This window comes from Nyctereutes procyonoides, unplaced genomic scaffold (genome assembly GCF_905146905.1).
Source record: "Nyctereutes procyonoides isolate TBG_1078 unplaced genomic scaffold, NYPRO_anot_genome, whole genome shotgun sequence".
NCBI classification, from domain to species: domain Eukaryota; kingdom Metazoa; phylum Chordata; class Mammalia; order Carnivora; family Canidae; genus Nyctereutes; species Nyctereutes procyonoides.
The window spans coordinates 25,852,727-25,878,991 of NW_026575035.1; the positions used below are offsets into that span (position 1 = coordinate 25,852,727).

Below are 26,265 nucleotides of genomic sequence, written 5' to 3' on the forward strand. Positions count from 1 at the left end.
TTGGGTTTCTATGCAGAGTATCATGTCATCTGCAAAGAGGGAGAGTTTGACTTCTTCTTTGCCAATTTGAATACCTTTTATGTCTTTTTGTTGTCTGATGGCTGAGGCTAGGACTTCCAGTACGATGTTGAATAGCAGTGGTGAGAGTGGACATCCCTGTCTTGTTCCTGATCTTAGGGGAAAGGCTCCCAGTATTTCCCTGTTGAGAATGATATTTGCTGTGGGCTTTTCGTAGATGGCTTTTAAGAGGCTGAGGAATGTTCCCTCTATCCCTACACTCTGAAGAGTTTTGATCAGGAATGGATGCCGTATTTTGTCAAATGCTTTCTCTGCATCTATTGAGAGGATCATATGGTTCTTGCTTTTTCTCTTGTTGATATGATCTATCACGTTGATTGCTTTACGAGTGTTGAACCAGCCTTGCATCCCGGGGATAAACCCCACTTGGTCATGGTGAATAATCTTAATGTACTGTTGGATCTTATTGGCTAGTATCTTGTTGAGAATTTTTGCATCCATGTTCATCAGGGATATTGGTCTGTAATTCTCCTTTATGGTGGGTTCTTTGTCTGGTTTTGGAATTAAGGTGATGCTGGCCTCATAGAACAAGTTTGGAAGTACTCCATCCCTTCTATCTTTCGGAACAGCTTTAGTAGAATAGGTATTGCTTCTTTTAAACGTTTGATAGAATTGCCCTGGGAAGCCATCTGGCCCTGGACTTTTGTGTCTTGGGAGGTTTTTGATGACTGCTTCAATTTTCTCCCCGGTTATCAGCCTGTTCAGGTTTTCTATTTCTTCCTGTTCCAGTTTTGGTAGTTTGTGGTTTTCCAGAAATGCGTCCATTTCTTCTAGGTTGCCTAATTTTTTGGCGTGTAGCTGCTCATAATAAGTTTTTAAAATCGTTTGTATTTCCTTGGTATTGGTGGTGATCTTTCCTTTTTCATTCATGATTTTATTCATTTGAGTCTTTTCCTTTTGTTTTTAATAAGGATGGCTAATGGTTTATCTATCTTTTTAATTCTTTCAAAGAACCAACTCCTGGCTTTGTCGATCTGTTCTACAGTTCTTCTGGTCTCTATTTCATTGAGTTCGGCTCAAATCTTTATTAACTCTTGTCTTATTTGCTGTTCTTTCTCCAGTTCCTTTAGGTGTGCGGTTAGCTTGTGTATTTGAGTGCTTTCCAGTTTTTTGAGGGTTGCTTGTATTGTGATGTAGTTTCCTCTCAGGCCTGCTTTGGCTGTATCCCAAAGATTTTGAACTGTTGTATCTTCATTCTCATTAGTTTCCTTGAATCTTTTTAATTCTTCTCTAATGTCTTGGTTGACCCTTTCATCTTTTAGCAGGATGCTCTTTAACCTCCACGTGTTTGAGTTTCTTCCAAATTTCTTCTTGGGATTTAGTTCCAGTTTCAAAGCATTATGGTCTGAAAATATGCAGGGGACAATCCCAATATTTTGGTATCGGTTCAGACCTGATTTGTGACCCAGTATGTGGTCTATTCTGGAGGAAGTTCCATGTGCACTTGAGAAGAATGTGTAGTCAGCTGCGTTTGGATGTAAAGTTCTGTAAATATCTGTGAAATCTATCTGGCCCAGTGTAACATTTAAAGCTCTTGTTTCTTTGGAGGTGTTGTGCTTACAAGATCTGTTATTTGCAGAAAGCGCTGTGTTAAAGTCTCCCAGTATAAGTGTATTGTTATCTAAGTATGCCTTAACTTTGGTTATTAATTGATTGATATACTTGGCAGCTCCCCCATTAGGTGCATAAATATTCATGATTGTTAGGTCCCCTTGTTGGATAGATCCTTTAAGTATGATATGGTGTCCCTCTTCATCTCTTACTACAGTCTTTGGGATAAAGTTTAATTTATCTGATCTAAGGATGGCTACCCCAGCTTTCTTTTGAGGAACTTTGAATGGTAAATGGTTCTCCAGCCTTGTATTTTCAGGCTGTAGATGTCCTTAGGTCTAAAATGAGTCTCTTGTAGACAGCAAATAGATGGTCTTGTTTTTTTTTTTTTATCCAGTCTGAAACCCTGTGTCTTTTGATGGGATCATTAAGCCCATTCATGTTCAGAGTTACTATGGAAAGATATGAATTGAGTGTCATCATAATACCGATTCAGCCCCTGTTTTTGTGGATTGTTTCCTTGGGCATCCTCTTTCTTTCACAGAGTGTCCCTTAATATTTCGTGCAGAGCTGGTTGGTGGTCACATATTCTTTCAGTTTCTGCCTATCTTGGAAGCTTTTTATCTCTCCTTCTATTCTGAATGAGAGCCTTGCTGGCTAAAGTATTCTTGGCTGCATGTTTTCTCATTTAGGACCTTGATATATCCTGCCAGCCCTTTCTGGCCTGCCAGGCTTCTGTGGAGAGGTCTGCTGTTAATCTAATATTTCTCCCCATATAAGATAGGGAACTCCTGTCTCTTGGTTCTTTAAGGATTTTTCTCTTTATCTTTGGAAATTGCAAGTTTCATTATTAAATGTTGAGGTGTTGAAAGGTTTTTATTGATTTTAGACCTCTCTATCTTCTGGATCTGAATGCCTGTTCCCTCCCCTAGTTAGGGAAGTTCTCAGCTATGATTTGTTCAAATATGCTTTCTGGCCCTCTGGCCCTCTTGGCACCCTCTGGAACCCCAATTATACGTAGATTTTTCCTTCTGAGGCTACCATTTATTTACCTTAACCTTTCCTCATGGTCTTTTCATTGTTTTTCTCTTTTGTCCTCAGCTTCCTTCCTTGCCATCAACTTGTCTTCTATGTCACTCACTTGTTCTTCTACCTCGTTAACCCTCGTCATTAGGACCTCCAGTTTGGATTGCATCTCATTTAATTGATTTTTAATTTCAGCCTGATTAGATCTAAATTCTGCAGTCATGAAGTCTCTTGAATCCTTTATGCTTTTTTTCCAGAGCCACTCGTAGCTTTATAATTATGCTTCGGAATTGGCTTTCTGACATCGAATTGTAATCCAAACTCTGTAACTCTGTGGCAGAGAGTACTGCTTCTGATTTTCTTTTGTGATGAGTTTTTATTTCTAGTCATTTTGCTCTGTGCAGAGTGGTTGTGAGTGGACTGAGTTAAGAATATCAACCACGACCTAAGTAAATTTCACCCTAGGTGATTCTGCCAAGGTCAGAGACCAGAAATTGAAAACAAAGATCCGAATGAAATAAACCAAAAGGACCACTAAAGTGAAAAACAAATTTTATAACAAAGTAGTAAAAAATAAAAGGTTAGGAATCCTAAAGAAGAGAGGGGAAAAAAGAATAGAAAAGAAAAAGGAAAAAGGAACATAAAGGAGAAGAGCAAAAATGGGGGGACTGGGAGATGGTGGTGGTGACGAACTTGTAGTGGAGGGAGAATGTAGTCTACCTGAGGGCTCCTAGAGGGTGATCCTCTTGTTTCTGAGTATATTAAGTCTTTATGTTAGAAGATGCTCAGTCCCAAATTTATATAACACAGAAATACTTGTAGAAAGCCCCAATACTGGCCACCAAAACATAAATGAGATAAAATAGGGGGGCAAAATGGGAATGAGGAATCTCACAGGATGAACCAGCATGGTATACCACTCAGTTCTGGGTGCACGCTGGTCATGTTTTAGGCGGTATCAACTTTCGCCATCATAGAACAAAACGAGGCAGAGAAAACAAAAAACACAAAACAAAAAAAACATACCTTTTATATCTCCCAAAATTAAGTTGAGTATGTTGAAGGGAATCTAGAAGTGGAAAATATATCTAGGACTTGTAATTGTAGAAATATGAAAGTCAAAAAGGAAGAATCTTAAAAATGAAGAAGTGGTAAAATACTGTATTGAAGGTGGGAAAAGAGAAAAAAAATTAGAAATTTACAGTCTGATATAAAAACGAGTTGTACTGGAAAAAGGAAGGAAAAAAAGGAGGGGTACCCTCTAGTTCTATATACTGTAAATCCCTTGACTTCCCCTGGAGCTTTCCAGTGCTGCTCGGTCAAGAACTTGGTCTTCCCCTCTCCCTCCAGCTGGCCTTCTGGGGGAGGGTCTGCTCTGCTTATTCTCAGGTGTGTGCACCTGGGAGGATGCTCCATCCCCCACCAGGTACCGGGCTCAGTGGGAGCTGTTTACCCCATGAGGCCCCTGTTCCCTGGCAGCCCCACCTCTCCCAGGCACATGGTGACACCAGGAGGAAAAATACCACTGGCGGTGGCCAGCTCTCTCCGGCTCTGGAGTCAGCTCCCTCATTATCTCTACAATATTTATGGCCATCTGAGCAGTTATGCTGTTTATTTTGTTCTACTGCAACCAAGAATATCTAAACTGATATTATATTTTTAAAAAGAGAGAAGGACAAGAAAAAGAAAAACCTCTATTTATTTTTCTATCTCTTCATCCTCCATGTCTCTGAAATTCCTTATGATAACATCTTCAGCATCGTGAAAACTGACAAACCTGAAGCTTTTTATTTTTAAAAATGACCACCATAAGTAACCATCTCTATCATTTCCCCTGCTTTTCAAATGTTTTCTAACAGTAGTGTGTATTCACACTACAACATCACATTTGACTCCCTAAGTCATTCTAATATCCAAACTAGACTTAGTGAAGATCAAGCATTAGCTTTGTTTCATAACTTAAACATAGTTATATTGTTTATACTATCACATAGTATATATTTTATGATTACAACACTGTTTCATAACTATATGAATATGCAATAGTCTTTATGGGCAAAGTTCAAGTAGAAAACACATCTATTCTTACTAAATGGGGGAAAAGTTTCTTCTATACCCTAAAACTGTGTTCTGAATTATTTCAGAGGTAATAATCCATAATTTTCCAAAGATCTTAAACAGCAATAGAAAAATGACAATTAAAAATTTTATCATCATTTATCTCTGTCCTTTTTTGAAAAACTGCCAAATAATTTAAATTACTGAAAGTAAAATTCTATTTATTAACATGTATTAAGTATTCCAGAAATACTTTCATTTGAAATTTAAATCTTGCTATTCAATAACAAATTCATTTCAGTTCTACCACTGGAGCCAAGAACTTAATTATAATTTCTGATCAATATTTATTCACTTTGGAAATAAACTATTATAATATTGCCAAAGATAAACTCCAAAAATACAATCATCAACTCAGAGACATCTTTACAGATTCAAAAAAATTTTTTAGATAGCAGATATATATGCAAAATTAATACATTGATAAAATTTATATTGATATGATTAATTGAATGTTTACACATCAAACAAAATACACTGCTGATAATGCCATTTCCAGAGATAGTGTTTCCTACTGTAAAAATAAGAAAACTTAAAACAATGTTTGAAACTTTAGAAAATCACCTACATATCATCATTATAATAGATTCATTATAATGGAAAATTTTCTGGAGTTTGAGTTACAGAACATGTTTTAGAGCATTTTCCTCAAATGTTAACCTAATCTTTGCTTAAATATTTCAAGATTGTCAACTGAAAGAATATTGGCTCAAAATTAGAAGGCAGAAATGTGAGTCTGGACTCAGTGGTGGAATTCTCAGAAAATTAAGCTTATAAAGATACATTTCATTACATATGTAGTTAGGATATTAATATATCAAATCATAAGTCTATTGCAAGGAGTCAATGAAAGATTTATAAAACTCTTTAAGACACTATGCAAATATGTGATATTGAACATTAATATCAGTACAGAGTTTGGCAAGTGGGTGACAATCAAGAGATGCACTGAATAAATGAATGAATATATAAACTAATGAAAGTATTCTATCAGTAAATAATTTCATAAAAAGAAATCTGCAAGCCTGCTTCTGTTATATACCCAAAAGATTTGAAAGCAGGAATTCGGGTAGGTACATTTATAGCAGTACTCACAGTAACATTATTCATAATAACTAAAAGTTGGAAAGAACCCAAATTCCCATCAACAGATGGGCATATCCATACAATGGAATATTATTGAGCCTTTAAAAATGAATCAAATTCTGATACATGCTACAACATGGATGAAACTTGAAAAATCATGCTAAGTGAAATAAGCCAGATGCAAAAGTCTAAATATTGACTTACTGTATTTGAGATACCTAGAATAGGCTAATTTATAGAGACATAAAATAGATTAGATTACCAGTGCCTGAGAAGAGGGAAACATGGGAAGTTATTATTTAATGGGTATAGAGTTTCTATAGGGGATGATGAAAAAGTTCTAGAAATGGAAAACTACTTATGATTGTACAACATTGTGCATATGTATGTGCATATGTACATAATGCCACTGAATTGTACACTTAAAATGATTAAAATGGTAAATTTTATGTTATATATATTTTACTACAATAAAAACAAAGAAATTTTATTCATATATTGGAGAATGATGGTTATTAGCTATTTTTTTTTGATCAAAAAAAAAAAACCCCAAAACAACATACCAGCCTCTACTCCAACATGCGGAGTCTAATGGTAACCAGCACTCAAACTTCCACATCAAGGGCACAGAGAGGAGAAAAACTGCCCTAACATGTCCTGGTTGGCAAAGGCATGCCCTATCCAACAGGACCTGAGGGCCTGATGCTTAGAGAGAAGATGGTGGGAGAAAGTGCACTTGTGTAAGCCACTGGGACTCAGCATCCAGGTACCCTGGGATGGGTCCCTGAGTTGGGACTTGGAGGATAGACTGGGATCCCAGTGATTACTTCTGGGGGACTCATAGTGATACCAAGGTCCACCCTACTCCAAAACATATTCTTTGTTCCACTAAAGCCAGATGTCATGGAACTCCTTACCCTTGATTCTGGGCAGGACCAGGAAGCCTGCTGATGAGAGACAGCAGGTAGGCCTGACTCCTGCAGATGTCTTGAGCCTCTTCCCAGCAGAGAGCCACAGGGGTCTGACTCAAACAAATGACCCCACCCCCACTGAGGAACCTCAAGTACAATGTGAGGAACTCCCAGCTCCAGGAGGATGGCCTGCTGGACTGGGGCTTCTCCTGAACACACAGACCTAGAAGTCAGGGAGGTGTGAGGGCACAAGGTGCACAGGGATGGAAGAGTACTTGGTTGGGTGATCTGAAGCAGAAGCTCCCAATGAAAGGGGGCAGGGTTACAGATAGTTTGAGCCACAGAGGGCTCTTGCTGGGACACATGGGTTAAATTTTAGAAGGAAAAGAAAAGAATATATACATACTGAAAAAGACACTCAAAAGTGTTTATAAAGATTTCTATCTCTGAGAAGGTAAAGTAGAAATCCTTTTCATAGTTTTCTTGGTAAGCATAATTTAAAAACATAGATATTATAAATAAGGCAAACATAAAAAGACTGAAAGGCAGAGAGAAGGCAAATTTGCTAAGAATCTCAAGACTCAAGAAATAACACAACAGTCTCTGGGTTTTCTGTTTGGTCAGTTATTCCAGATGTGAAGCTGAACAGCCAAAAACCAGGAAATGTCAATGAATGCAGACAATAAAAAGTCACAATGAACAAGGGAATGGGAAAGTCTAACAAGACAGAAAACTTTTGGAAAAGAACCACTCTACTCCAGCCAAACACCACAGAAAATATGTGGCCCCATCCCCACCCATGCCAGTAAAAGCCAAGCGAGGAGCTAGATCTCCAACCTCGTGAAGCCAAATGAGGAACCCAATACCCCCATAGCAGTATTGTTACAGGAGCTAGGACGTTCCTACCCAAACAATAAAAATAATGAAACCACCCCAAGGTGACAGTATAGACCACCTAAGAAGCCTAGACCTCTAATCCAAAGTAGCAATAAAGAGCTGTCCCTTTTGCCCCTGGTTGGGGTGGCATCAGGGGAGGCTTAGTGGACAGTCATAGTTTTACCATCCTGAGGCAGGAATGAAGCCACTCCCTCTACCTGGTGTCAGTGTAGGCCTGTGGGAAGCAATAATGAAGCATTTATAATCCTCCCAGCAAGGAACAGTGGAGGCCTAGTGGAAAACCAGAGTTCCCAACTCTGCCTAAAAATAACAAGGAGTCCCACTAGCACATGGATATCCATGGAGGCAAACTGGGGAACCTGGGCTTCTACACCCACCTGACAGTAGAAAGACAGCCCCTTCCCTAACAAAGAAGAAGTCAGCTAAAACAGATTTAAATAAGACTCAGAGTCTCAACATAATACCCAAAAAGGTCCAGGTTTTAACCAAAAACCACTCACCATAATGAGAACCAGAGAGATACCAAATGTAATGAAAAAAGATAATAAATAAATGCTGTTATGGGTTAAAGTGTGCCCCACTCCCAACTCCATTCATAAGTTGAAATATCAACTTTCAGTACCTCAGAATATTTGAAGATAAGGCCTTTCTAAAGAACTAATTAAGGTAAAATAAAGTCATTAGGGTGGGCCCTAATCCAACACAACTGTCATCCTTATAGGAAAAGGCGATTATTATATATTATATATATCTATGGACAGAGAGATGATGGCCATCTACATGCCAAGGAGAGGGAATTCTAAAAAAAAAAAAAACGCAACTCTGTCACCCTTTTGATCTTCGACTTTGGGCCTCTAGAACTCTGGGAAAACACATTTCTACTGTTTAAGCCACCCGGTCTATAATTTTGTGTTATGGCAGCCTTAGCTGCCTAATACAGATACCTACAACAATACAACAGTGAGGTCAGAATTCCGTGATAGAGATTTTAAGAGTCATAAAAATGTTTCAATAAGCAATTACAAACTGGAAACAAAAAAATAAAATCTCAACTAACAAACAGAAAATATAAAAAGAACCCAAGTAAAAACTTTAGCATATAAAAATACTTATATGACTAAAATTGAAAAAAACAACAACTATTCTCCCTTTTGAGAGACAGTTCTTGGCCTGTTGCTGGGCCTTAACAGAGACTGTTGCTTACCCCTGGGCCGCCAAGTTACCCTATGATCTGAGCTGTCCATCATGAGCTGTGTGTGTTCTGACCCACAAAGCCCTAAAGTTTGATACGCAGAGCAAACATTCCATCTTCAAATGGAGGTGGTATATACATGATCAGCCCCAAGCAGTCCCTAAAGCCAAAAACAAATGACATAAAGAAGTGGCCAAATGCCCATGGTCCTACTCATGCTACACCACCCTCTCTCTCCCAGCCTGCAGCTATAGTCTCATGGGGAGTTCTCCTAAGATCAACTGACAGAGAAAGAGAAAACTCAGGCCACGGTTATCCACCCAAAAGTGCAAAGCTGCCACACTCTCTACCACTACCCACGTTGCTTATTTCCCTTCTCTTTCCCCTTTTATTCTTCATTAGGTATAGTATTCCCACATTCATATCCCTGATAAAATTACTCTGTCGATTTTTCCAATCATAAAACTATACAAGGTTGATGCACAGACTAGTGATACTGTGTATTGCTCACACATATAGGTGATAATAAATAACAGATCTGTGATGTGATCTCAATATCAGAGTGAAGGAGCAGGAAGGAATCACAGGAAGACACAATACCAGTATAATCCAGTAACTCAAAGATGACCGATAGGCATCTAATATGGAGGCCATCAAATACCACACATCAGGAACTTCACAGAACATGGTTTGAGGAGGTCATTAAGGAAGCTGAAGATGTAAGTGAAGTCAAGCCTTGTATATTTTACTTCAACCAAACAACAATGAGGAGTCACTGAAGGACCCACAGAAGAATGGCATGATCGGGAATTTGTGTTTTAAAAAGATGACTGGTCGTCCTTCAGAGTCAGAAGAGGAGCAGCTTAAACAAAAAAAATGAGGTTTTCTCATAGAGTGATGGGTAACATGGACTAAATGTAAGTCAGCACAGTGGGCATAGATAGGGAAGATACAAACAGTACTAAAGCAAAATAGAACTTGACAACTAACTAGATTTAGTAGGAGAGGAATTGGGAGAAGGCCAGTATGATGCATGGGTGTTTAGTTTAGATTACTGTATGAGTCTGTCATCATTTCCCAAAATAAGAAGCATGTTTGAACAGGAAATAGGTAGCAAGTTTGAAGAGCAAAAGATAATTTAGTCAAACTTAAATCATGCTGAGTCTGACGCTCCAATGGGACATGTCAAGTGTGTACATGCATATGTATTTGAAAACATAAGACAATTTAGGCTCAGAATAAAGACTTGTGAGCCAGCAGCATCTAGATAATAACTGATACAATGGAAGCGGATGTTTTCAACCATAGTATGATAAAGAACAGAGCCTGGGATGGCCAGTCTACACCAGAAGATCTGTGCAATAAACCCATACGTCAATCATAAGAAATAGTAATTCTTAAGTCACTAAGTTCTCAGGTAATTTGGTACACAGCAAAAGCTAACTAATACAGTGAACAAGAAACTCCATGGAAATTTCATTTATTTTGTTAGATTATCATTAATGCTCAGGGAATATTCACAGGGGCCAGAAGTGGTGAGTTGTGTCCTTCAAGTTCACAGTATTAAACTCTAGGTGCAGTCTGAGACAAAGCAGACAGAAGAGTGAAGGGAAGACGAGGAACACGAGAGATGTCACTAACACCAAAGATATTGTCAAGAGCATGAATGGTCAACAAAAGGAAACTATCAGATATAATTAAACACAGTATATAATGGAAAATTTGCAATATAACAATATGAGTGGCCTTTGTCAGAGAACTTCAAGTAGTGTGGTAGGAACAGAGGCTGGTTTGGAGTGAGTAGAAGTAAGTAAGAGGTAACCCCAAGTGAGACAGAGAGGCATACAAACTTCCCCTCTCCCATTATTTGGCCTTTGTCGAACTTGCCAAGTTTATCTCTTATCATACTCTATTTGGGCTCTACAATCTAATCATTAAAAGATAGTTGCCATTTCCCAAACATACCAAACTATGCCTTGTCTTTTCTCATAAATCCTCCTTTCAAGATTAAGCTAAAGGACTATTCCTTTCATCAAGTTTAACCTTCTTCCAGCCCCATGTGTCCAAGTGGATATGACCTCTTCTCCCTTTGTGAACATAGTACCCATTGCATAACTCTATTCTGGTGACTAAACCAGGACATGCCTGGTTGTGATTGCAACTTGGGCCTCACTCTAGGAAGCTCAATGTCAATGTGATAGATTGAAGAAATTGCCGTAAGTTTTTCCCCATCCCTGGATTCAACCCTTTTGCCAGATGATTCTGTTCTTTGCCCATCAAGAGGTGGAATCCAGTGCTTGAATCAGGTCCCGACCACGTGATTGGACTTGGGAAATGAGACACTAGCAAATATGACATAAGAGAGGCATGAAAAGCTCATCTCTGATGGCACTTAAGGTAAGATCACCATAAACAAGCACAGTCTAGTTGGCTAGAGAAACAGAAACCACATGGAGGAAAAAGCCATCTCAGTTGACACTGTGCAGTTGCCAGATATGTAAGTAAAACCATTATAAAATAAAGCTTCCAGCCTCAGCTGACCCAGTCTACACCAGAAGATCTGTGCAATAAACCCATACGTCAATCATAAGAAATAGTAATTCTTAAGTCACTAAGTTCTCAGGTAATTTGGTACACAGCAAAAGCTAACTAATACAGTGAACAAGAAACTCCATGGAAATTTCATTTATTTTGTTAGATTATCATTAATGCTCAGGGAATATTCACAGGGGCCAGAAGTGGTGAGTTGTGTCCTTCAAGTTCACAGTATTAAAGGTGAAATTCTTCAATAGCACTCGCTTACCCAAGAACTCAACATTTATAAATTGCCCAATACTGGAGATCCCTGGGTGGCTCAGCGGTTTAGTGCCTGCCTTTGGCCCAGGGCATGATCCTGGAGTCCCAGGATCAAGTCTCGCATCAGGCTCCCTGCACAGAGCCTGCTTCTCCCTCTGCCTGTCTGTCTGTGTCTCCGCCTCTCTCTCTGTGTGTGTGTGTCTCTCATGAATAAATAAAAAAATATTTTTTAAAAATTGCCCAATACTTTCACAAGAATATCTTTTTATCTATAGGTCACAAAAATTTGGTAGACTCCAAATAAATTCCAAATAAATAGACCTTTTTATCTATAGGTCTATTATTTGGTAGACTCCAAATAAATTCAGAGACTAGAGAGAGATGAGAAAGACCAATGCTGAATATACAATTGCAAATGACATAATCAGCCAAAGATCTAAGAAGCTGAGTGTGTGCAGAGGGGGTAGCATTCAGAAATAGGAGTTCATGAGGACAATGATGCCAAGAGCTGGGATAGAAGCAGAAAGAAGCTATAAATCAGAGAAGAGACTCTGGGAACCAAACCCAGAAACAAAATTATGGATTTGAACGTGGAATACATTTCCTGTAAAAATACTACTAAATGATGCTCAGTGTATCTCAAACATGAGCAGATAGGCAACAGTTCTTACCTTACAGATAGTTTTTTTAAAATTGTTAAATGCTCATCAGTAATGAGATCATTACTACCTATAGATGCCAAGATGTTTCTGAATAAATAAAAATTCATTTTGGAGTTTATCACTAGATTAATTCTAACTTGGTTAAGAATAATGAATACCAGGGGAAATGTTCATAACAGTTGCTGGTCTGCTAACCCAAAGAAAAGGAAGGTTTTTCTCTCAGTTTATCAATGCATCTTAGGTCCAAAATTCAGCTAACCCTAAATGAACTGGTCTCCAAAGATATATTCAAACAGTGATACTTTTTCTCATGAATCTAAAAGCAAAATTCATCCTGAGATATTCAATTTTTTTTTTTGCCCAAGGGAATCAATGATACAATTTGGATCAAAACACATTAGAATTTCAGAAAAGTTCAGAAATACTTTTGTTTTAGAGAACAATATGTGCCCTCTTTTGTGTTTGGCAGGGCAAAGTTGCAATTCTGGTTTAATACAAAGTAGTTGCCTTCAGCCCAGGGCATGATCCTGGAGACCAGAGATCGAGTCCCACATCAGGCTCCTGGCATGGAGCCTGCTTCTCCCTCTGTCTGTGTCTCTGCCTCTCTCTCCCTCTCTCTCTCTCTCTTTCTCTCTCTCTCTCTCTCTCTGTGTGTGTGTCTTTCATGAATAAATAAATAAATAAAATCTTTAAAAAAATTAGCCTCCTGAATATACATGTACTAGAACTACTTCATGTAATATAAACACCTGAAATCCTTGGAAAAGGCACAATATAAATAACTGATTGATATACATTGCTGAAAAAGCTAATGCATTTAATGGTGTATCTCCCTTTCTAAAAAATAATGAACTTAGCATAATTAAAAGTATTAGTCAAATATCAAGCATTTATTGATCACCTTATTTTCTCCTATTTAGTCAACAAATATTTAATGAGCATTTACTCCCTATGTTCTAGATGATGATATATATGATAAATAAGAGGACTATGGCCACTTGCCTTCATAAAATCCAGTGGGAAGTCAGAAAATAGGTTTAAAAAAATAGGGGGAGAAACATTAACTGTTGTGGTAGACATGATAAATGAAATAAACAGGGTGCCCTGATAGGGAAAAAAGGAGAGGGTTGATTGACCTAGAGTGAGTCCTAGGGAAATAACATTAAACAAGACAGAAGATCACAAGGAAAAACCAACAAGCAGCACGTGTGACAGCCCATGGCATAGGAGCTAAGTGCTTATTGTGTTTGGAAAAATAAAGAACAACGGATCAAATATAAAAAGCAAAAGAAAGAAATACATGAGATGGATTTACACGTATGTATGGATCAAAAACCATGATAAGGGGGCAGCCTGGGTGGCTCAGCAGTTTAGCGCCACCTTCAGCCCAGAGTGTGATCCTGGAGACCCGGGATCAAGTCCCACGTTGGGCTCCCTACATGGAGCCTGCTTCTCCCTCTGCCTGTGTCTCTGCCTCTCTCTCTCTCTCTCCCTCTCTCTCTCTCTCTCTCTCTCTCTCTCTCTGTGTCTCTCATGAATAAATAAAATCTTTAAAAATGCTAGGACTTACAGGCCAAAATAAGGGGTGTTGCTTTTATTAAAATGAAATGTGAAGCAGGGAAATAATGACTGCTTACACTAGAGTAGACAAAGGAGAGATGGAGAAAATGACCAAATTAGAAATGTTTTTAGGATTGAAATGAACAGAGTGTGCCGAAGTAGCATACGAGAAAGGAAGAACCTAAGCATGATGCCAAGCAGCTCAAGAATAAGGGTGCTATTTACCGAAAAGAAAACAGATGTGTGCTGGAAGAGCACACAAGTTTGGGGAAGCATAGAACTCTGTCTGGAACTTTGTATGAATTGGACAGAAATACAAGCAAGACCCCGATTCTCAAGTATGTGGCCATTGAGAACTCAACACACATACACATAGGGAAAGAAGTGGAAATAAACACTAAGTACAATTAAATGTTAAATTAAATTAAATCCTATGAGTGATCCATCCAAAGATTCAGAACACTGGGTGGAAAATAAAAACTAGAGTTGTGCAGGAGAGGGAATGCGTAAGGAAAGTATGAGTATGAAAGTGGTCAAGGAAGGCTCCCAGGACAGTGAAAGGAGGCTGGAGTATTAGTGGCACAGACTGGGACAGGAACGGGGATTTTCTATGAGAAGAGCAGAATTCCCTCTCATCTGTCATAGTCATTAAATAAATCTACACCAAAAATCCCTCTCCAGCTCTGCAGACCCCTGTCCAGGCTGTTGTCATGTGTGGCAGTTCAGGAGACCTAGGCATAGCTTCCTACTATTTGAATCTTTGCCTCAAGCACACCTGTCCATTCTCCCAGAATGGCCTCTCCCCAACCACAGAGATGATCATACCCTTCCTCAATAAATTCTCCCTGACATGGTACCATTTAGATTCTTGTGCAAAGGCCTTTCTGATCTTACCCTTGGTTCCCAGTTACAGGTTACTCCATCTTTCCTTCTGTACTCACTGCTCTAACCAACACATGCCATCTCAAACTTAGAATTGTCCCTAGGAATGCATTTTCTTCAAATTGTGTTTAATATTTCTGGCCAAAGTGGGGCAAGACAACAAAATTATAGTATACTTTATAGCTGATATCATAGCAAAGACATTGTCAATGTTGACAGTGCTTAGCTTTGGTCAATGACTCAATAATTCCACACCTCCTTATTTGAAGTCTAACTTGCCCATCACACTGGAAGACACAATTGGACTTCCTTCTGTTCTGACACCGTCATGCCTTATGTGTGCCCATTTTAATAAGACCTGTTGTCCTATAAATATGTGTGTCTTTATCTCCAAACACGTATATAGGTATTACTGATGCCTCTTCATCTTCATACACTACTACCTTCCCCACTGCCTATCCCAACATCACCACAGACCACCAAATTAATGAATATCACCATATTTCAGAGTATTTGTGAATTCTGTCCTTGTTTGCTCCAAGCAAACAAGCATTTTCACTGGATCAGGTCACAGAATGATAGTGGATAGCCAGCTTAAAGTATTGACACAAAATGGCACAGTTAGACCATTTTTAATCAACTCAAACTCTGATGTTTTCTTCTAAACCTTACAATTCCGTCTTCTTCTCATCCAAACAGGTGCTGTCTGCATGAATAGGTCTTTTAGTCCATAACTTTCTTTTTCCTATGAACTTCTCTGATTTGAGAAGTAAACCTTACTTGTCAATGTTCTTGAAAATATGGAAAGATTCACTTCAGTGGCCATAAGAATGTGCTCACAACCTATTGCATAATGAAACATTTATAAATTATCCTTCCCCTTTCCTAAATGTACATCTTACAAAAGATTTGTATTTTTCACTTAATGGGTAATGTGTGAACTGGCTAGAGAATTGACTGGAAGTTTGGTGAAATACTTCTTACACAGAGCAGATAGTGCACTTGTGCATGTAATTGATCCAAGCCACAGTAATGCTGAATGTTCATTTTATCCAAAATTAAGTTCTTGCCAATAACTATCATTTTACGAGATTATTTCACTGAATATTGCACTAGTAATGAGGTTTCTTCTAGGTCATTATTTACTGTTGTAAAGTTTTTAGGTTTTTTAAAATTAATTAGATTGTTTTACTGTAGGGGTGATAACTCTTTACATGCCAATGAGTAAAGAACCACAGAACTGGGATTCCTCACACCACCATTGAGAAAGCATGAAACCCTCTTGGTAATGTTTCTTATGTGGGGATCAAAACTGACACGCACCTGCTAGGCATGTTAGGTTGGTCATGAACAATTAGAACATCAAAAAGAATGGACCAACTCCAAGAATGAATCAGCAGTTTAGGACTGAGTGATTAAAGAAAGTTGTAGAAGACCTTGCCTGTTAGCCTGGGGTATATCAACTGAATGCAAAAGGCTGTAAAGTCTCCAGAACTGAGTTATAACATGAATTCCTGTGTTTCATAAAGATGCTGTGATCATTGTAGAAATGAAATGGAAGCAAAGGGTTAGGATAGTGTCTTTTCTTTAAAAAGTAACCAACTTTTTATACGAAGTACAAATGGGCATATTTCTGTAAAAATGTTAATTACCTCTTTAAGATTCTTCAAAAGAGGAGGAGGGGCAAGACGGCGGAAGAGTAGGGTCCCCAAGTCACCTGTCCCCACCAAATTACCTAGATCACCTTCAAATCATCCTGAAAATCTACGAATTCGGCCTGAGATGTAAAGAGAGACCAGCTGGAACGCTACAGTGAGAAGAGTTCGCGCTTCTATCAAGGTAGGAAGACGGGGAAAAAGAAATAAAGAAACAAAAGGCCTCCAAGGGGGAGGGGCCCCGCGAGGAGCCGGGCTGAGGCCGGGGCGAGTGTCCCCAGGACAGGAGAGCCCCGTCCCGGAGAAGCAGGAGCTGCACCAACCTTCCCGGGCGGAAAGGGGCCCGCAGGGAGTTGGAGCAGGACCCAGGAGGGCGGGGATGCCCTCGGGCTCCCTGGGACACTAACAGACACCTGCGCCCGGGAGAGTGCGCCGAGCTCCCTAAGGGCTGCAGCGCGCACGGCGGGACCGGAGCAGCTCGGAGGGGCTCGGGCGGCGGCTCCGCGGAGGGGGCTGCGGGGCGGGAGCGCGAATCCAACAGCGCAGGCCCCGGAGCACAGGGCGCCGGGACACAGCCCAGGATCCGGCCTCCCCCGGGACAGGCAGAGGCCGGGAGGGCCCAGGACAGCGAGGACGCTCCTGCCCGAGCTGAGCAGATCAGCGGCCCCGCCCCGGAGCCTCCAGGCCCTGCAGACGGAGAGCTCCGGAGTTACTGCGGGGGCTGACTCCAGGGCTTCCAGAGCTGGCCTAGCCACTGCGGTTGTTCCTCCTGGGGCCTCACCGGGTAAACAACCCCCCTGAGCCCTGCAGCAGGCAGGGGCAGAGCAGCTCCCCAAGTGCTAACACCTGAAATCAGCACAGCAGGCCCCTCCCCAGAAGACCAGCTGGACGGACCAGTTCCAGGGGAAGTCAAGGGACTTAAAGTCTACAGAATCAGAAGATACTCCCTCGTGTTTTTTTTTTTTTTTTTTTTTTTTTTTGCTTTTTGATTTCTGATTGCTTCCCCCACCCCCCTTTTTTCACTTTCTTTCTTTTTCTTTCTTTTTCTTCTCTTTTTTCCTTTTTTTCTTCTTTTTCTTTTTCTCTTTTCTTTCTTCTCTCTCTCTCTTTTTCTCCTTTTCCCAATACAACTTGTTTTTGGCCACTCTGCACTGAGCAAAATGACTAGAAGGAAAACCTCACCTCAAAAGAAAGAATCAGAAACAGCCCTCTCTCCCACAGAGTTACAAAATCTGGATTACAATTCAATGTCAGAAAGCCAATTCAGAAGCACTATTATACAGCTACTGGTGGCTCTAGAAAAAAGCATAAAGGACTCAAGAGACTTCATGACTGCAGAATTTAGATCCAATCAGGCAGAAATTAAAAATCAATTGAATGAGATGCAATCCAAACTAGAAGTCCTAACGACGAGGGTTAACGAGGTGGAAGAACGAGTGAGTGACATAGAAGACAAGTTGATGGCAAAGAGGGAAACTGAGGAAAAAAGAGACAGACAATAAAGACCATGAAGACAGATTAAGGGAAATAAATGACAGCCTGAGGAAGAAAAACTACGTTTAATTGGGGTTCCCGAGGGCGCTGAAAGGGCCAGAGGGCCAGAATATGTATTTGAACAAATCCTAGCTGAAAACTTTCCTAATCTGGGAAGGGAAACAGGCATTCAGATCCAGGAAATAGAGAGATCCCCCCCTAAAATCAATAAAAACCGTTCAACACCTCGACATTTAATAGTGAAGCTTGCAAATTCCAAAGATAAAGAGAAGATCCTTAAAGCAGCAAGAGACAAGAAGTCCCTGACTTTCATGGGGAGGAATATTAGGGTAACAGCAGACCTCTCCACAGAGACCTGGCAGGCCAGAAAGGGCTGGCAGGATATATTCAGGGTCCTAAATGAGAAGAACATGCAACCAAGAATACTTTATCCAGCAAGGCTCTCATTCAGAATGGAAGGAGAGATAAAGAGCTTCCAAGACAGGCAGGAACTGAAAGAATATGTGACCTCCAAACCAGCTCTGCAAGAAATTTTAAGGGGGACTCTTAAAATTCCCCTTTAAGAAGAAGTTCAGTGGAACAATCCACAAAAACAAGGACTGAATAGATATCATGATGACACTAAACTCATATCTTTCAATAGTAACTCTGAACGTGAACAGGCTTAATGACCCCATCAAAAGGCGCAGGGTTTCAGACTGGATAAAAAAGCAGGACCCATCTATTTGCTGTCTACAAGAGACTCATTTTAGACAGAAGGACACCTACAACCTGAAAATAAAAGGTTGGAGAACCATTTACCATTCAAATGGTCCTCAAAAGAAAGCAGGGGTAGCCATCCTTATATCAGATAAACTAAAATTTACCCGAAGACTGTAGTGAGAGATGAAGAGGGACACTATATCATACTTAAAGGATCTATCCAACAAGAGGACTTAACAATCCTCAATATATATGCCCCGAATGTGGGAGCTGCCAAATATTAAACCAATTAATAACCAAAGTGAAGAAATACTTAGATAATAATACACTTATACTTGGTGACTTCAATCTAGCTTTTCTACCCGATAGGTCTTCTAAGCACACATCTCCAAAGAAACAGAGCTTTAAATGATACACTGGACCAGATGGATTTCACAGATATCTACAGAACTTTACATCCAAACTCAACTGAATACACATTCTTCTCAAGTGCACATGGAACTTTCTCCAGAATAGACCACATACTGGGTCACAAATCGGGTCTGAACCGATACCAAAAGATTGGGATCGTCCCCTGCATATTCTCAGACCATAATGCCTTGAAATTAGAACTAAATCACAAGAAGAAGTTTGGAAGGACCTCAAACACGTGGAGGTTAAGGACCATCCTGCTAAAAGATGAAAGGGTCAACCAGGAAATTAAGGAAGAATTAAAAAGATTCATGGAAACTAATGAGAATGAAGATACAACCGTTCAAAATCTTTGGGATGCAGCAAAAGCAGTCCTAAGGGGGAAATACATCGCAATACAAGCATCCATTCAAAAACTGGAAAGAACTCAAATACAAAAGCTAACCTTACACATAAAGGAGCTAGAGAAAAAACAGCAAATAGACCTACACCCAGCAGAAGAAGAGAGTTAATTAAAATTCGAGCAGAACTCAATGAAATCGAGACCAGAAGAACTGTGGAACAGATCAACAGAACCAGGAGTTGGTTCTTTGAAAGAATTAATAAGATAGATAAACCATTAGCCAACCTTATTAAAAAGAAGAGAGAGAAGACTCAAATTAATAAAATCATGAATGAGAAAGGAGAGATCACTACCAACACCAAGGAAATACAAACGATTTTAAAAACATATTATGAACAGCTATACGCCAATAAATTAGGCAATCTAGAAGAAATGGACGCATTCCTGGAAAGCCACAAACTACCAAAACTGGAACAGGAAGAAATAGAAAACCTGAACAGGCCAATAACCAGGGAGGAAATTGAAGCAGTCATCAAAAACCTCCCAAGACACAAAAGTCCAGGGCCAGATGGCTTCCCAGGGGAATTCTATCAAACGTTTAAAGAAGAAATCATACCTATTCTACTAAAGCTGTTTGGAAAGATAGAAAGAGATGGAGTACTTCCAAATTCATTCTATGAGGCCAGCATCACCTTAATTCCAAAACCAGACAAAGACCCCACCAAAAAGGAGAATTATAGACCAATATCCCTGATGAACATGGATGCAAAAATTCTCAACAAGATACTAGCCAATAGGATCCAACAAACATTAAGAAAATTATTCACCATGACCAAGTAGGATTTATCCCCGGGACACAAGGCTGGTTCAACACTCGTAAAACAATCAATGTGATTCATCATATCAGCAAGAGAAAAACCAAGAACCATATGATCCTCTCATTAGATGCAGAGAAAGCATTTGACAAAATACAGCATCCATTCCTGATCAAAACTCTTCAGAGTGTAGGGATAGAGGGAACTTTCCTCGACATCTTAAAAGCCATCTACGAAAAGCCCACAGCAAATATCATTCTCAATGGGGAAGCACTGGGAGCCTTTCCCCTAAGATCAGGAACAAGACAGGGATGTCCACTCTCACCACTGCTATTCAACATAGTACTGGAAGTCCTAGCCTCAGCAATCAGACAACAAAAAGACATTAAAGGCATTCAAATTGGCAAAGAAGAAGTCAAACTCTCCCTCTTCGCCGATGACATGATACTCTACATAGAAAACCCAAAAGCCTCCACCCCAAGATTGCTAGAACTCATACAGCAATTTGGTAGCATGGCAGGATACAAAATCAATGCCCAGAAATCAATGGCATTTCTATACACTAACAATGAGACTGAAGAAAGAGAAATTAAGGAGTCAATCCCATTTACAATTGCACCCAAAAGCATAAGATACCTAGGAATAAACCTAACCAAAGAGGTAAAGGATCTATACCCTAAAAACTATAGAACACTTCTGAAAGAAATTGAGGAAGACACAAAGAGATGGAAAAATATTCCATGCTCATGGATTGGCAGAATTAATATTGTGAAAATGTCAATGTTACCCAGGGCAATTTACACGTTTAATGCAATCCCTATCAAAATACCATGGACTTTCTTCAGAGAGTTAGAACAAATTATTTTAAGATTTGTGTGGAATCAGAAAAGACCCCGAATAGCCAGGGGAATTTTATAAAAGAAAACCAGAACTGGGGGCATCACAATGCCAGATTTCAGGTTGTACTACAAAGCTGTGGTCATCAAGACAGTGTGGTACTGGCACAAAAACAGACACATAGATCAATGGAACAGAATAGAGAACCCAGAAGTGGACCCTGAACTTTATGGTCAACTAATATTCGATAAAGGAGGAAAGACTATCCACTGGAAGAAAGACAGTCTCTTCAATAAATGGTGCTGGGAAAATTGGACATCCACATGCAGAAGAATGAAACTAGACCACTCTCTTGCACCATACACAAAGATAAACTCAAAATGGATGAAAGATCTAAATGTGAGACAAGATTCCATCAAAATCCTAGAGGAGAACACAGGCAACACCCTTTTTGAACTTGGCCACAGTAACTTCTTGCAAGATACATCCACGAAGGCAAAAGAAACAAAAGCAAAAATGAACTATTGGGACTTCATCAAGATAAGAAGCTTTTGCACAGCAAAGGATACAGTCAACAAAACTCAAAGACAACCTACAGAATGGGAGAAGATATTTGCAAATGACATATCAGATAAAGGGCTAGTTTCCAAGATCTATAAAGAACTTCTTAAACTCAACACCAAAGAAACAAACAATCCAATCATGAAATGGGCAAAAGACATGAAGAGAAATCTCACAGAGGAAGACATAGACATGGCCAACATGCACATGAGAAAATGCTCTGCATCACTTGCCATCAGGGAAATACAAATCAAAACCACAATGAGATACCACCTCACACCAGTGAGAATGGGGAAAATTAACAAGGCAGGAAACCACAAATGTTGGAGAGGATGCGGAGAAAAGGGAACCCTCTTACACTGTTGGTGGGAATGTGAACTGGTGCAGCCACTCTGGAAAACTGTGTGGAGGTTCCTCAAAGAGTTAAAAATAGACCTGCCCTACGACCCAGCAATTGCACTGTTGGGGATTTACCCCAAAGATACAGATGCAATGAAACGCCGGGACACCTGCACCCCGATGTTTCTAGCAGCCATGTCCACAATAGCCAAACTGTGGAAGGAGCCTCGGTGTCCATCGAAAGATGAATGGATAAAGAAGATGTGGTCTATGTATACAATGGAATATTCCTCAGCCATTAGAAACGACAAATACCCACCATTTGCTTCAACGTGGATGGAACTGGAGGGTATTATGCTGAGTGAAGTAAGTCAATCGGAGAAGGACAAACAGTGTATGTTCTCATTCATTTGGGGAATATAAATAATAGTGAAAGGGAATATAAGGGAAGGGAGAAGAAATGTGTGGGAAATATCAGAAAGGGAGACAGAACATAAAGACTCCTAACTCTGGGAAATGAACTAGGGGTGGTGGAAGGGGAGGAGGGCGGGGGGTGGGGGTGAATGGGTGACGGGCACTGAGGGGGACACTTGACGGGATGAGCACTGGGTGTTATTCTGTATGTTGGCAAATTGAACACCAATAAAAAATAAATTTATAAGAAAATAAATAAATAAATTGAGCATTTGAAGCAAAATATAAATTTTTAAAACAATGTTTCCTTTATATACAAATAAAATAGAGGTTTTTTTCTTCAAGGTGAGCAAATGTTAACTAATCTATTGAAAAAAATATTAATTTTTAAAAGGTCTACCCCCAGGGCAGTCCTGATGGCTCAGTGGTTTAGCGCCGCCTGCAGCCCAGGGCGTGATCCTAGAGATCCGGGATCGAGTCCCACATCAGGCTCCCTGCATGGAGCCTGCTTCTCCCTCTGCCTCTGTCTCTGCCTCTCTCTTTCTCTCTGTCTCTCATGAATAAATAAATAAAATCCCCCCCAAAAAAATTCTAGTCCCATTTCATCAATAAAGTGCGGGCAAATGAATTAACATGTATGTAATAAAATTAACAATCTTGGTAACAGCAACAACAAAAAAGAAGAGATATAGCGCTTGATGCCTAACTTATTCAGACATCAAGAGCTTTCTAGATGAGAAGGAAACTGAAAAGAGACTCATAAATGGCAAGTGAATGACAGGAACCTAGAGAAAGTATCCAGAAGCCCAAGAACAGCTTTAGGTCCTAAGGAGTGACAACCATGTTTAGTGCTGTGTGAGAAGTCACGTGAGATAAGGATGCAAACTGAACATTAGACTTTGTAAACTAGTCATCAGCGACCCTTTTGGCAAGTTACTCCATTTACAAATAGGAGCAAAAGCCTATCTGTATCAGCATCAAGAGAGATTGTGTGAGAAGAGTTAGTGACACACAGTAACATCTAAAGAAGGCAAAAAACAAAAACCAAACAAACAAACAGAGCCCAAGTCCCAAACTCTGAGCATGTGTTTTCATGCACTGTTGTCGACCTTGCCTGTGCATATGTGCACGGACAAGGATGTGACATTAGCACATACACAGTTTTAGTTGCACTTCTATTTTTTTTTTACCCAATTTTTATCTTTCTAACTGTATTATTTTCAACACACACTTAACAGTTTAAACCACACGACTTAGTTGCTTTATGGTTCCAAGGGTCAGAATTGTAATATGGCTAAATCAAGGTGTTGGTAGGGCCGTTTCTTTTCTGGATGCTTGAGGGGAGAATCCACTTTCTGCTCATTTGAGTTGTCGACAGAGTTCAGTTCCCCGTGATTGTGAGACTGTAAGCTCAGGGCTAGTCCCAGCTTCTAGAGGTGGCCTACATTACTCGGCTCATGGCTCCCTCCCTCCCTTCATCTTCATAACCAGCAACAGTGCAGTGAGTCCATCTGTTAGTCTGGGTCTTTGCTCTTTCTTTTTCTGTTACAACTCCCTGATGGACTCTCTTGCTTTTTCCATTTTCAAGGGCTCATGTGATTATATCCCACCCATGTAATCTACCGAGCTGATGTCCCCATTTCAAAGTCCTTAACCTTAATAACATCTGCAAAAGTTCCCTTTGCTATTTACTGTAACATACTCACTCACAGGTTCTGGGGATTAGTGCGTGGATATCTTTGGGTGGCCTTTATTCTGCCTACACATTAACATTACACATTCTTTGATAACATAATTTAATGGGTGTATATTATTAACTATGTGAATGTAGTAGAATCAATTTAAACATTGCTTTCATTTTTGGATATTTTTGCATTTTTAAAATTTGCTATCTTAACGGTTACATCATTTTGTCTTCATTTTTTGTCATATTCTTTTTTAAAAAGATTTTATTTGTTCATGAGAGACACAGAGAGAGAGAAAGAGAGAGAGAGAGAGAGGCAGAGACATAGGCAGAGGGAGAGGCAGGCTCCATGCAGGACCCCAGAATCACAACCTGAGCCAAAGGCAGACGCTCAGCCACCCAGGTGCTCCTTTTTGTTATATTCTTAAGTGACATTATTTACAACTTTTGACATTAGCTGGCAGAACTTATTTTCTCCCCATTTTCTCCCTTCCAAATCATTTTCTCAGTTGCAAGGGACACGGGCACCTGTCATTTTCAGTCCTAAGACAAGTGTTCAAATAACTTATGGATGAGTCAAGTCACCTTTTTAAATTAATATTTTAATCTACTCATGGTTGTTAATATTGCAGTAATCTTTGGCCTCTCCCTTTTCTCATCTTGCACACAACCACCAGATCAGACAGATAAGGAAACTGGGGCACAGAGAGGTTAAGCTACTTGGTTAAGATCAACCAGCACATAAATGGAGAAACAAGGATGAGACCCAGGAATCTGGAGCCAGATAGTACACCCAATTTCTGCACATGCTTCCTTTTTTGCATTCCTTCCCTGACTGCTCCTTTTTTCGAAACCAAGGAGAAGTAACCTCTGTCTTTACCCTCTAGGTTTCCACTGTGTGCACCCAGTAATTTTGTCACATCTCTGTGGATGCTTCTCTCTACTACATCTAGTTTGTAAGGATCATGAAGAACCTGTGTTTACTACTAACAACACTATGACCAATAGCTCACTTTAAGTATTTACATGCTTAGAAAAGTAGTGGCCATTTAGACAACTGTCCTAAGGCCTGGGGCAGAAAATCTCTTGAGGATAATACCCCACAGAGTTGTAAAGTGTACATAGGGTGATTTATATAAAGCAGCTAGATCAGTGCCTGGCAAGTATTAAATGCTACAGAAGTGTTTGCTGTTATTGTTTGGGCAATAGTCTTTTTTTAAAAAATTTTATTTATTCATGAGAGACACAGAGAGAGAGAGAGAGAGAATGAGAAAGAGAGGCAGAGGGAGAAGTAGGCTCCATGCAGGGAGCCCGATGTGGGACTCAATCCCGGGTCTCCAGGATCACACCCTGGGCTGAAGGCAGTGCTAACCCACTGAGCCACCCGGGCTGCTGTTTGGGCAATAGTCTTGAAGGAGGAGGGAATATCACCAGGTTCAGATGGGAATTTGAGGGTAGAAGGCAGATGAGGAGAATGTACCAGGGAGGTGGAAATATGAGGGGCTTATGAGTAAAGGTGCTTAGGTGTGAAATTTATGCAACCGCCCCTCTGCAGGCGAGAAGGGGGTGTGAAGGTAAGAAATTACAGAAGTCCCACTTCACAGTGGGCCTTATATGGTGTGCTGCTAAGGTGTCTTGTTGATAAGGAGGCACTAGGGAGGGATTTAATCAGAGTTATGCTTTAGAAAGATTTCCTGGTGGCTGTTTAAAAAATGGACTGCATGCATTCAGACTGAGAGGCAGCTAAAGAAATCAGCTAAAAAAAGTCAGTATGAACACAACTGCATTGAGGATGGCAAGGGAGGTATATGAAGAAGGTAGAAGTTATACCAACGGAGGTCTTGAGTGGGCAGGAGGGTGAAAGGAGCCACTAGATCAACCAAGGGAATAATGAAGTTATTCCCTGGACAGGGAAACCAGAAGGGGCAGGCTGGAGGGAATATGATGTCATGCTGAGTTCCAGACACCCCCAGGATATCCAGGTGGAGATGTCTAGTAGGCAGCTGGAAATGCAGGTCTGCTCTGACTGAATCAATTGGAATGTCATAAGCATGGATAGATAGATAGTGGTCAAAGTGGTGGGTGAGGTTTTATAGTAATTATTATCGGCAGCACTTTCTTTGAATGGCAACTAAATTGCAAGCACAGTTAACATTCATTGGGAAAAAGTGTAATTAGAAGGATATGTTGTGTGTTTGGAAATGCAGAACTTTAGTGACAGAATAGCTATTTAGTGACAGAAATAGAAGAA

At 40.0% G+C, this 26,265-nt stretch overlaps 1 protein-coding gene across 1 annotated transcript in view; it reads left to right on the forward strand.

The window, feature by feature from the left end:
- Nucleotides 1-26,265, forward strand: part of PXDNL (peroxidasin like) — a 428,332-nt gene that overhangs the window by 231,012 nt on the left and 171,055 nt on the right. Inside the window, 1 exon segment of the mRNA XM_055318359.1 lies at nt 1,596-1,631. Within this exon segment, the coding sequence (XP_055174334.1) occupies nt 1,596-1,631 (36 nt within the window).